This window comes from Somniosus microcephalus, chromosome 7 (assembly GCF_052327205.1).
Source record: "Somniosus microcephalus isolate GS21.2 chromosome 7, FLI_Smic_1.0, whole genome shotgun sequence".
NCBI classification, from domain to species: domain Eukaryota; kingdom Metazoa; phylum Chordata; class Chondrichthyes; order Squaliformes; family Somniosidae; genus Somniosus; species Somniosus microcephalus.
This window is the reverse complement of record NC_140993.1, coordinates 107,458,707-107,472,659: the sequence shown is the minus strand read 5'-3', so window position 1 is coordinate 107,472,659 and position 13,953 is coordinate 107,458,707. Positions and strand designations below refer to the sequence as shown.

Below are 13,953 nucleotides of genomic sequence, written 5' to 3'. Positions count from 1 at the left end.
TAGATACAGTCAAGTAGTGTTAGTCATGCATCAGTCATTTTTCCTCTGGAAAGTAAGACTTAAGTTGCACTCACTTTAGAATGGTTCTGTTGGCGACAGACCTGGTTTAATAAATATATTTCGGACTGGGCTATGTAGGACCATTTGTGACAAACTAATTCAGACCTCATATGGAACCCTAGGCATAAAAGGTAGATTTCTGATATATAGGTAAAAGTATTCAAGGTGGGGGGGGGGGGGGGGGGCGGTGGTGATGGAAGAGATTAATTTAATAGCCTTCACCCAGTACATGGAATTTACAGCACTGAAACAGGCTATTCGGCCCAAATGGTCCAAAATGGGTTTATGCCCCACACCAGACTCCTCCCAGCCTACTTCATCTAGCTATCAGTGTAACCTTCCATTCCTTTCTCGTTCATGTACTTATCTAGCTTCCACTTAAATGCATCTGTCATATTCGTCTCAATTACTCCATGTGGTAGCAAGTTCCACATTCTAACCACTCTCTGGGTAAAGAGGTTTATCCTGAATTTCTTATTAGATTTATTAGTGACTATTTTATATTTATGAACCCTGGTTTTGGAATCTCCCACAAGCGGAAACGTTTTCTTTACTTCTGCCCCATGAAACCCCTTCATAATTTTAAAAACCTCAATTAGGTCGCCCCTCCATGTTCTCTTTTCTAGAGTTAAGAGCAGCCAGCTGTTGAGTCTTCCCTGATATTTACAACCTCTCAGTTCTGGTATCATTCTAGTAAATCTTTTTTGTACCTTCCCAGTGCCTCTATATCTTTTTTGTAATATAGAGACCAGAACTGTGCACAGTACTCCAAGTGTGGCCGAATATAGGTTCCATACAAATATAACGTAACTTTTCGACTTTACAATTCTATTCCCTTCGAATGAACCCCAGTGCTTTGTTTGCATTTTTTTAATGGCTTTATTAACTTGTGTTGCTACTTATAATCATTTGCAAACCTGTATCCCTAAATCTCTTTGCTCCTCTACCCCATTTAGACTCTTAAGGGGTGAAATTGGGAATTGCCCCGTTTGGGGGGCTAACACTTTAAAAGTTGAGAAAATTAGCGCCATGCGCTAATGTTTCCAAACTTGAACAAAAATTCAATTTGTGGTCCAGGAAGGAGGTGGAGCGCTAAATCAAGTGCTCCACTTCCTTCTTGGATCGCAATCGACAGCAGGTGTGGCGGAGAAGTCAGCAGCGCTGCACACTGGGCCGTGCAGCGCTGCTGCATTCAAAGGCTCCTTCCCTCACGTATAAGGAAGGGCCATCATTGCAGGCTTTGCAATAGAAAAATTACCTACCTGGACCACAAAGGCTGCCGCGATTGGCCCGGCACTCAAGCAGAGTGCCGGGCTGAACGATCGCAGGCAGGAACCTGCCAAAAAAACTGCAACAAGAAACCTTAATTTAAAAAAAAAAAAATTTTTTTACTTACCTCGGCCACCTCGCCTTTAATCATTGCCCCTGAAGCGGCCAACCACCCGATGCATGCCTCCTGCAGCTGTCGTTGTTATTGACCGGTGCTGCTGCAGCAGGCAACGGTCAATTTCAGGTCCAGGGTGCTCCCGGGGCGATGCTGTCACGATCTCTGGGCGAAGGGGGCGCTAACGGGAGGCGCAAAGGCAGCCAATCTCTCGCCCTTATTTTCCAAGGAGTATGTAGCCTCTTTATGTCTCCTCCAAAAATGCACCACCTCACACTTACCTACATTCAAATTAATTTGCCATTTACATGCCCACTGCAAGTTTATTAATGTTTTCTTGTACAATGCCACAGTCTTCCTCAGTATTAACTATACCACCCAATTTGGTGTCATCCACAAATTTTGAAATTTTACTTTTGATTCCAGAGTCCAAATCGTTTATATAAATGGTGAAAACCAGTGGTCCCAGCACCAATCCTTGTGAAACACCACTTCCCACCAGTCTGAGTAACTATTTTTAACCCCTACTCTCCGTTTGCTCTTTGGTAGCTAGCTTGCTATCCATTTTGCTAATTGTCCCGACTCCACTTGCTCCAACTTTAGTCTTGAGTCTACTATGCAATACCTTATCACAGGCCTTTTAAAAATCCAAATGTATACTATAGTTTACTATATTTTTGGTTCTAGATGTTTCTCTATTACATCTTTGAGTAAAGATTCCAACATCTTTCCTACCACCGACACCAAGGTTTATTCCCTTGACTTGTTCAATCTCCCTTTTTAAATATAGGAATCACATTAGCTGCCCGACAGTCCTCTGGCACTATCCCTTTTACTAATGAATGTTTCTAAATATATAACAGTACCTCTGCTATCTCTACCCTTGCTTCTTTTAGTATGCGTGGATGTAATTTTTTTTTTTTTTTTTTTTATAAAGTGTATGCTATATTAGAAATTTCAATACATTACAAAGGATGTACAGCACAGAAACAGGATATTCGGCCTAACCAGTCCATGCTGGCGTGTATGCTCCACATGAGCCTCCTCCCGTCTTTCCTCATCTAAATCTATCAGCATAACCCTCTATTCCCTTGTCCCACATATGCTTCTCTAGCCTCCCCTTAAATGCATCTATACTATTCACTTCAACCACTCCCTGTGGTAGCGAGTTCCACATTCTCACCACTCTTTGGGTAAAGAAGTTTCTTCTGAATTCCCTGTTGGATTTCTTGGTGACTGTCTTATATTGATGGCCTCTAGTTATGCTCTTTCCCACAAGTGGAAACATTCTCAATACATCAACATTTTTCATAATTTTCAAGACCTCTATGAGGTCACCTCTCAGAGAAAAGAGACCCAGCCTGTTCATCCTTTCCTGATATGTATACCCTCGCATTTCTGGTATCATCCTTTGTAAATCTTCTCTGCACCCTTTCCAGTGCCTCTATCTTTTTTATAAAATGGCGACCAGAATTGTACACAGTACTCCAAGTGTGGTCTAACCAAGGTTCGATACAGGTTTAGCATAACTTCCCTACTTTTCAATTCTATACTTCTAGAAATAAACCCTAATGCTTGGTTTGCTTTTTTTATGACCTTGCTAACCTGTGTCGCAACTTTTAGTGATTTGTGTATTTGTACTCTGAGATCTCTTTGTTCCTCTACCCCACCTGGACTCGCATCCTCCAAGTGATGTGACCTCCCTATTCTTCCGACCAAAATGTAATACCTCACATTTATCTGTGTTGAACCTCATTTGCCAATTTTTGCCCAATTCTGCAAGTTTATTAATGTCCTCCTGTAATTTGTTGCAGTCCTCCTCCCCCCAAATTGGTGTCATCCACAAATTTAGAAATTGTGTTTTTGATTCAAAAGTCTAAATCGTTAATGTAAATTGTGAATTGCAATGGCCCCAGCACAGATCCTTGTGGAACACCACTATCCACCTTTTGCCACTGTGAATAGCTACTCTTTACTTCTTCTCTCTGCTTTCTGTCCTGAAGCCATCCATCAATCCATTCTGCTACTGCCATTATGTTATCCCTAATAAATACAGCTACTCCACCTCCCCTTTTTCCCTCCCTATCCTTTCTAAATATGTTATACCCTGCAATGTTTAATTCCCAGTCCTGATTTTTCTGTAGCCATGTCTCAGTAATCCCTACTATGTCTGGTTCCTCACAATGCATGATTGCCTCCAGCTCCCCTGTTTTATTATGGACACTGTGTGCATTGCTGTACCGACAGTTTAACTAATTTTTAATAGGATTTCCTCTCCCTTTATGCTTAACCATCTTTTTAGACTCCTGTTCTATAACTCTATTTATTCCCTTTCCATCAATGTCCTCCCTTGCTTTATTCTTTCCTATGCTCTCTTTTCCTGTTTTGTTTATTTTTAGGTTAGTTACGTTTCTTGTAGATCCCTCCCCCCATCTTGCTAGTTTAAAGCCTTTGCCACCTCCCTATTTACCCTTTCCGCTAGGACACGGGTCCCATCCCGGTTCAGGTGGAGCCCGTCCCATCGGTACAGCTCCTTCCGGTCCCAGAACTGGTGCCAGTGTCCAAATGTCTCTTTCCCACACCAGCCCTTCAGCCACGTGTTAATTCTCCTGATCTGTCTGCTATGCCAATTTGCACGTGGCTTGGGCAATAATCCAGAGATTATTACCCTCAAGGACCTGCTTTTTAATTTAGATCCTAACTCCTGATACTCTTTCAGCAGGACCTCCTCCCTGTTCCTACCTATGCCGTTTGTTCCAACATGGACCACGACAATTGGATTTACCCCCTCCCTTTCCAGGTTCCTCTCCATCCTCCGTGAGATATCCCTTACCCTGACCCCGGGTATACATACAATATTTACTTAATAATATGGGTATTCTGTAGAATTTAGTGTTCATATGTCCTACATATTCTGTTCTGGATTTTCTGATTCAATCTTTCCTATAGTACAAAATAAATGCTGATAATATTTATGATGCTCTGATTTCAGAAATGTTAACCTCGAAAGAAAAGGGTAGAACAGGCTGGAGGATAAAAGCTTAAACAAAGTCAAGAACAATGTTTTAGCAGTATTTTTTTTTCCGATTAACTTTCAGTTATGATGAGTCACACCAGATAATCAAATTTCACAGCGTTGCTCTACATTCAAATGTCGGTTTAATAAATAGAGAGAAACGTCAAAGAAAGAAAAAAAGTTAAGCAAAATACTGGAGTATGCTGGAAATCTGAAAAGAAACAAAAAATGCTGGAAATACTCAGCAGGTCAGGCAGCATCTGTGGAGGGAGAAACAGAGTTAACAGTTCAAGTCGATGACCTTTGGAAAGGTGCTCGCTAACCTACACCGGCTTTCAGTCCAGCAAAGCCTCAATTTTAAAATTTTCATCCTTGTTTTCAAATCCCTCCATGACCTTGCCCCTCCATATCTCTGTAACCTCCTATAACCCTCCGAGATCTCTGCACTCCTCTAATTTTGTGCTCTTGTGCATCCCGAATTTTCTTCGCTCCACCATTGGAGGCCATGCCTTCAGCTATCTAGGCCTTAAACTCTGGAATTCACCTGATAAACCTCTCCGCCGCTCGAGCTCTCTCTCCTCCTTCAAGATGCTCCATAAAACCTACCACTTTGATCAAGTTTTTGGGCACCTGTCCTAATATCTCGGTGGCTCGGTTTCATATTTGTTTGATAATCGCTCCTGTGAAGTGCCTTGAGATGTTTTACTACGTTAAAGGCGCTATATAAATGCAAGTTGCTTTTGTTAAGAGCACCATATATTTTTAACAGACCATCAGAGTATATGTTGCAAAGAGCAAATTGATTGGTTTGCTGTACCTTGTTGCAGGAAGTGTGCTGACCCTTGTAAAGAACACTGATGGCTCTACATCCACATGAAGCCCCAAAGAAAGATTCCTGTAGTATCCATCAATGTGTCCTGGTCCACCAGAGTATTTGAAGTTCAAAATGGCTTCCAGTGTCTGAAAAACAAACATGTTTTGGAAAAGAATTAACATTTTTGTTATATGCACACATTTCAACTTTGACTTCTTGAAGATCTTTTCTTAACAAGCCACTTTTATATAAAAAAAGTAACAGTTCAGCATTTAGGATGTCAAGTCATTAGCCAAATAAAATCTATTGGCCAAAAAGTAGTCATTTATTTTGCAGTTTATGCTTATTGCCTTCACATGTACAACTATTGCTAAAGATCAACTTCATACATAAAGAAATGTCAAATATGAAATTTATATTGAACTTACAAAATTTGCAGATATTTCAGTTAATATATACCAACTTAAATTGATATTATATATGCACACACGAAGCTATAACATTTTAAGTCATGTGTATAGCCCACACTTCCCCATCACACTTTGTTGATAACATTCATACTACTATAAAAGAACCACTAAGATCTTCTAGCCTACATTAAAAACTGCATCCAGTGTGCATTTGCTGTCATAATTCTCATCTTCTTGCCCGACACAATTCAAGAGGCGCATTCAAATTTCTGTGCCACACTTGGAAAAATAGTTTAAAGAAACACCAGTAGGTATTTGGCACAGGAGCATGAATGCCTGTGACTGCTGAGTGACCTTTCCAATCACAGTTAAAGAGCAAGAAAGCCAGGGTTATATCTAATATGTTTATGGCCTGAAGAGCAATTAAACTCTAATCTCACCCAGTCCTTAAAAGCAATCAGATTTTGAGGCCTTAAAAAGGAACAGCAGCAGAATAATACATCTGTCATTGCATGGTATAACATATAGCCCTTATAAAACAGCTCGTTTGAATCATAAGCAATACCACTGGAGATCCATCAAAAGAAGTTTTGTGGTGCTTTTTGTATAATGTATATTTTTCATTAAATAATGTAAAATTACCCCATCAAAAACATAAATCCTGAAAAGTATTAAGCAACATATGAAGAAGAAAAAATGTGCAATTACATTTCATATGGTGCAAGAGGAAATCATGGTTTGCCCATCGATGTCAATGATGACAGCCTATTATTCATCTCCAATTAATACAGGTTGTGGGTTCTCATATAACTGTAAAGTATAAATTTTGCTAGGAGTATTTTTCCCCACACACAGGACATTAGATTGATCCAAGGCTGACTTTTTCTCGATTTCCTTTGGACTCTATTTTCTTCGGCTAGCTGAACATGACTTGTTTCAAGCTTTGTCATGCCATCATAAATCATCTTTTGCAACTTTTTCCTGACACTGGCATCCTGCTCCCATGTGTCAGTTGAAATGCCACATTTTTATTTTTTAAGACTGGTCTTTTGCAATCCTTATATTTTTTGAACTGACTACGAGTGTTTTTACCAAGTTTCAGCTCACCGTAAAATACCTTCTTGGTCAGTCTAGTATCAAGCATTTGGACTAAGTGACCAATCCACCTTAGCTGCACCGTTACTATCATTGCCTCTATGCCTGGCATATTTGCTCTTCTGAGGATCTCTGAGGAATCTTGTGCCACCATCGAATTTTCGGGATCTTTCTGGGACAAACTAGGTGGAAATGATAGGTTTTCTGATGGGGCAACTGTACGTGGTCCAGTTACTGCACACACAGCAAGGGTGTTATAACTACTACCTTGTAGATCTCAAGTTTTAATGCCAGTTTAATGCCCCTTTTATCCCATAACCTCATATGGAGCCTTCCAATAGCACTACTGGCTTTAAACAATCTGTAGTTCACTTCACCATCTAGGAGTGAATCATGTGACATGATGCTTCCTAGGTAGATGAACCTGCAGACAGCCTGTGCCCTTCGATGGTACTACTGGGTGGCACAATGTTTTACAGGGGCAGGCTGGTATATAACTTACAAGTGTCTGAGTATTGGTTTATTATGACTTAGAGATCATCTTCTGTGTAGGCAACAAGAAATTGTCATCAGCAAACAGCAGCTCCCAAACAAGTTCTTCAGAGGTCTTAGATTTGGACTCAAGGAGATTGCTTCATTATGGATGGCAAATTGTACAAAGAAACACTCCTTTTATCCAAGTTCCTGAAGGCATAGGTCAGCATAGAAGCAAGGTGGGAGCGAGAACACAACACTGTTTAACGCCATTGGAGACAGGGAAGGGGTTGGAAACTTCACCATCTTCCATGACTCTGGCCATCATGGAACTGGTGGATCATCTGGATAAACTTTTCGGGGCAGCCAACGTTGGCTCTGCTGACTGTATTGAAGGCCTTTGTGAGATCAAGAAAAGTACAGCATAGCTCCAATTTTGTTCTCAACACTTTTCCTGAAGTTGCCGAACAGTTAAGATCATATCTATTGAGATAGAGGATCAGCCATGATCATATTGAATGGCGGAGTAGGCTCAAAGGGCCGAATGGCCTACTCGTGCTCCTATTTTTCCATGTTTCTAGTAGTACCTCTGACTTTTCTGAACCCACACTGACAGCATGAATTTCCCAACCATATCCTCAATGTAATGATTTAGGAAAATTCTATCAAGGATTTTACCTGGGGAAATAGAATCCTAATCTTCAACTACTGTGTTACTTTCATGACTATCCCAAATCCAGAGATCACACTGTGCTTGTGGTAGTAGAAGAATGTAAAATAGAAAGCTTGATGGTTAAAAAGACTTGCATTTATATAGCGCAATTCACAACCACCGGACATCTCAAAGCGCTTTACAGCCAATGAAGTACTTTTGAAGTGGAGTCACTGTTGTAATGTGGGACACGCGGCAGCCAATTTGCACACAGCAAGGTCCCACAAACAGCAATGTGATAATGACCAGATAATCTGTTTTGTTATGTTGGTTGAGGGATAAATATTGGCCAGGATACCGGGGATAACTCCCCGACTCTTCTTCGAAATAGTGCCATGGGATCTTTTACATCCACCTGAGAGAGCAGACGGGGCCTCAGTTTAACGTCTCATCCGAAAGACGGCACCTCCGACAGTGCAGCACTTCCTCAGTACTGCACTGGAGTGTCAGCCTAGCTTTATGTGCTCAAGTCCCGGGAGTGAGTTACAGCCAAGAATGTTTCAAATATAAATGTTATTAAACACAACAATTTCACTATGCCTATTGAGATAGAAAGAGCAACAAGAGACTGGGAGAGAGCACTGTTGCCTCACAGCGCCAGAGACCTGGGTTCGAATCCGGCCTCGGGCGACTGTCTGTGTGGAGTTTGCACATTCTCCCCGTGTTTGCGTGGGTTTTCTCCGGGTGCTCCGGTTTCCTCCCACAGTCCAAAGATGTGCAGGTTTGGTTGATTGGCTATGATAAATTGACCCTTAGTGTTAGGGGGATTAAATACGTGGGGTTACAAGGATAGGGTGGGACATGTGTTGGTGTAGGGGTTACGGGGATCGGGTGGGATATGTGTCGGTGCAGGCTCGATGGGCCGAAATGGCCTCTATCTGCACTGTGGGGTTTCTGTGTGATTCTGTGTGAAAGCAGAACAGAACATGAGGATGACAACAAAGTCATTTGGCAAAGATCAAAATGGAGAGATTTAGAAGATGATAACTGAATGACAAAAAGAAAAATGCACAGAATTTAACAAATGTCAAATTAGATTGCAAGACCTTTGCTTCTTTTATCTTGCAGATCTATTGGTAGCCAATCTCAAGAGAATATGCTATAATGATCTCCATGGGCCAGTCTCCCTAATTTATATTTATCTTCCAGAATTGCTGTTCATTGGAGGTTGATTGTACTTTCAAAGCTCACAGATGCACAGAACCATTCCACAGGTTTATTGGCAGAGGACAGGAGGCAGCTGATCCAACGACAGCTCACAAGACTCTCAAAAACGTGTCTCTCTTGCATCAGAACTAAAGGGGTCACAACGCTTACATTTCTGAGTGCTGCCGATGGCAGACCCACCATGTACCTGCAGTCAACAACATTATCCAAAGGTAACAACGATACGAAGGAACACAAAACTGCTTCAAAAGATCACAGCAACAAGAATGTTGTGAGGATTCCTTTCAATTTAGGTGTTAGCCTTGGTTCAGTGGTAGCACACTCACCTCTGAGTCAGAAGTTGTGTGAGTTAAAGCCCTACTCCAGAGACTGGAGCACATAACGGAGACTGACACTTCAATGTAGTGCTGAAGGACTTCTACACTGTCGAAGGAGCCATCTTTCAGGTGAGACATTAAAAGCGAGGCCTCGTCTGCCCACTCAGGTGTGGACATGAAAGATCCCATGGCACGATTTGCAGAGGAGTAGGGGAGTTCTCCCAGTGGCTTAGTCATAATTTATCCATCAACCAACATTGCTAAAATAGATTATCTACTCATTTACCTCATTGCTATTTGTGGGACCTTGCTGTGTGCAAATTGGAAACTGTGTTTCCCCATATTACAACAGTGACTACTCTTCCAAAGTACACCTGATGTCAGGAGAGGTGCAAGTCCTTTCTTTTCATTCTTTAATGGTTATTTCTCCTAAACTTTGCAGTCTTGAGCCAGTTCTTTTTCTATGATTAGCTCTAACAATTCTTCCATACCTTCCTCTCGTACACCTACATTCTCACTTCCACCATTATTTGAAAAAATAGCTGCAAAATATTTATTTAATATATATTTCCACCATACCTTCATCCTCCACAATTAGACTCCCCATTCATGCTGGAGTGATACTACACTCTAACAATTCTTTTACTTTTTCTATGCATATAAAACCCATTACTATTTCCTATTATCTGCCAGTCTTTATCATGCTCTTGGGTTTCTCCCAAAATATATCATACATTAAAATCCTAAAATATGCTTGAAACTAACATCTTTATTACCTTTGTAGTATTCTGCAAGACATGACAAACTCTCACAGCATTGATACTGTCGATTCATTTCATGTTTGTTATTTTTATCCAATTTGATTAAAAGGTTAAGCAAGAATCAGCCATCGTTATGAGGAACATTTACTAGTACTGCATCCAGCATTAAAGTAAACAGGACTACAATGATTGAGGAGTTTTATTAAACTATCCTCTACACTGGAATTCAAAATAATATTGCTACTACTATTAATTCCAGACATAATGTGCTTGAGAATCACATGGGAATACATACAACATTTACTGAAGATAATGTAAAAGTCAATAAAGTATTACTCCGAACACATTTTAACTGGTCATCCCATCTTTTTTGGTTTTCTATTGCTTTCTCAATGAACACAGGAAAGAACAAAAAATTGCCCTCTAATAGCACACAGAAGTAATGCATATCTAGTTACAGGTAAGTTAACAGTTGGGATAAATAGAAAGAAAACTGCTTATAACTATACTTCTAGCAAATATATTAGCAGTTTAAAAAAAACAACCACGTTGACACAGGAGATTGCTGTGAAGGCAACTGTGTGACTGGAGCGGTGAAGGGTACCTAAGGCAGACTATTTGTAAAGAATGCACAAAGAAAGCAGTGAGACATCTAAAAAAAAAACATCAACCACAGTATCAGTTTTAATATTCAGTTAAACTGAAGCACAGAAAATAGGGAGGAGTGATCGCATCAGTTTACTTCCACAAAAGACAAATACCAGCATATCAAAATATAGCTTGAATGATTTTATATAGCAGTCTGCATAAGAACATAAATAGGAGCAGGAGTAGACCATTCTGCCCTTCGAACCTGCTCCGCCATTGAATGAGATCATGGCTGATCTTCTGCCTCAATTCCATTCACCGGCCCGATCGCCATATCCCTTGATACCCTTACTAGTCAGAAATCTATTGACTTCTGTTTTGAATATACCCAATGACTGAGCCTCCACAGCCCTCTGGGGTAGAGAATTCCAAAGATTCACCACCCTCTGTATGAAGAAATTTCTTCTCATCTCAGTCCTGAATGGCCTACCCTTTATCTTGAGACTGTGGCCCCTGGTTCTAGACTCCACAGCCAAGGGAAACATTCTGCCAGCATCCACCCTATCAAGCCCTGTTATAATTTTGTATGCTTCAATGAGATCCCCTCTCATTCTTCTGAATTCAAGAGAATACAGGCCTAGTTTACTCAATCTCTTCTCATACGACAGTCCCGTCATCCCAGGAATCAATCTCGTGAACCTTCGTTGCACAGCACAGAAAGCATAGCACAGTTCAAGAGTTTCTGACTTGCACAAGCGTCAAAGAGCAACTTAGCTTAATATTTGCAGAATAGGAGCACACAGGGTGCTTTGCAAGTTAAGAGGAGGAGTGAGAATTTAGTTCACTTTCATGTCTGATAGTCAAGTAAGCCTCCAGCACTCCTCTTCAGTGCTGGTTGAAATTTGCTGTCCATTAGAATATAAGTAATCATGCAAATATTTTTACATTGTAGATGTCTAAAACAGAAAGCAATATTTTTAACTACCTGATAACTAGAGATCAAAAATATCCTTCAAGCTTTGGCAACTGCAATGTCACAAATTCTATGATTGAAACAATGTAGACACTTTGGCCCAACATTTGTGATCGGAGGTTTCCTGCGGGCGACGCCTCCGACCTTAAAATATCTACGCATTTACCTGGTGGCCCGGGAGATACGGAGGCTTCCGATCCTGGGCCTCTCTGGGTACGCGTTGGCAGAGGCCCACATATCCGAGGGGCGCATACGGTTCACAAGCGCCCCTGGGATCACATGGGCCAGCCCAACCAATAAAAGAAGGGAATCCCCATTTAAACTATTGCGAGTTCCGTATATGGAACTCCCACAAGTATGAATGAAGATCACTTTAAAAATACACAAACACATGAAATACATTTTTTTTTAATTAAATGAGTAAAATGCCATTTAATTAAATATTTTAAACAAAAATTAATTTTTTGATTTTGTTAATGGCCCAGAAATTCAGGTCGGGGGCTTCCCGCAGGTGTAAGCCTCAAACCTGCACTTAACTTGCGCGCCGGCCGTTGAGCTGTGGGCCCCCGTGGAATTCCGATCCTGGGTCTGCTCCAACTGCCGGCACGCAGTGCTTGCGTATCCCAGGGAGCCAATCGGAGCAGGGAATGCTTCATTCATAAGTTTGACAGGAAGAGCTGTCAAAACTTATAAATACTACAAGCCCCAAAACATCACTAAATCTTCGAATAATTTTTTTTTTTTTTTTTAAATCACATTTTTAAAATAAACTATAAATTACATTAAATAACTATTTTAAACAATACAGTAATTTAAATTTTTGAAAAATAGTTTTATTTTCTAACGGGGCTAAAAATAAACTTACCTTTCTTTAAAGTATTTAAAAATAATAAACCTGTGGAAAAAATGTTTTAATTTTAATTAATTCACCACTTACCTTGTAAAAAGCAGGCCTTACGACTGCTTTTTAAATGTGTAACTCCTGGAGACTTACCCTCCCGGGAAAAGCTGCAAAAGAAAACGTAAGTTCGATGCACACGTGCAGCCTCTCCTGCGCACGCGTTCGAACTTTGCACCCCTTCTTTCAGGGGAACGGAAGTGCCGGTTTCCCGCGCATGCGCAGTGCCTGCAGGAAACCGGCACTTCCATTGGGCTTACGGGTGAGTACCCCGTGCGGACTCACCCGTGGAGACCCGAAGTTCTGGGCCAATATATGTTTTAAAGGGGCTAAAAATAAACTTACCCTATTAGACAGGGTTTATAATGTATAAATATAAGTGACAACATTTAATTTTTCTATTTTTTAAAACTCTTATTCTGGTAAAAGCAGGCCTTACGCCTGCTTTTACCAGGCATAAGAATTTCACGGGCATTCGGCAGGTGGAAGTTGGGCAAATAGCGCAACTCTTCACCCGCAGAGGCCCATCTCCTGGGGATGCGAAGGATCGGTCAAGAGGATTCTTAACAGATCACAAGTTCCGGGTTTTAGCACATGCACTCCGCATGCCTAAAACTGGAACTTGCACGGCCCCTACTGGTGCATGTGTACCTTGTACGCACCCATAGGGGTCGCAAAATGCGGCCCTTTGTTTAATACAAGACATTGTTGAGAACATCAAGTCAAATCTGGTGGACAGACATATGATGACACAAAACCTGCCATGTGCTGCAACACTAACATCTCAGAATGCAGATGCTATCATCATAAGGCATTACAGTGTCAAGTGAGCCCCATCTCAACTCAGATGTGTTTTGGAACACGAGCACTAAAGTGCATTATATTCTATAACATACATAAGTCAAACAATGCCATACCATTTTCTTTTTTCTAACTAGCTGGATGTCATGGCAGAGAACAACAGATGCGGGATCCCATGCCCAAATCACATGAAATGACGATCAGCAATATTGGCTTAGCAACCCGTGCTTATTATACTTAGCAATACAGAGGAGCATCAAAGCTTCCAGATACTGTAGTGCAAGAAATAATGGATGGAAAAAAGCTATTTTATTGAATTTGGACATTTGACGGGTGAAAGGTATCTAGCTTTCCTTACTGCAATCACTTAATAGCAGCTGGGAATTGATAAAGCAAGCTGATAGGATAACTAATCCAATTGAAATTTTTGATGAATTAACAGGGAGGATTGATGAAGGGAATGCAATGGATGTTGTCTGCATG

General features: G+C 40.9%; 1 protein-coding gene across 1 annotated transcript in view; it reads right to left on the bottom strand.

The window, feature by feature from the left end:
- trappc9 (trafficking protein particle complex subunit 9) overlaps window positions 1-13,953 on the bottom strand; it is a 1,276,086-nt gene that overhangs the window by 693,166 nt on the left and 568,967 nt on the right. The window contains exon 18 of the mRNA XM_085993951.1: window positions 5,278-5,420. Coding sequence (XP_085850077.1) covers window positions 5,278-5,420 — 143 coding nt within the window. The remainder of the gene's footprint in view (window positions 1-5,277; window positions 5,421-13,953) is intronic.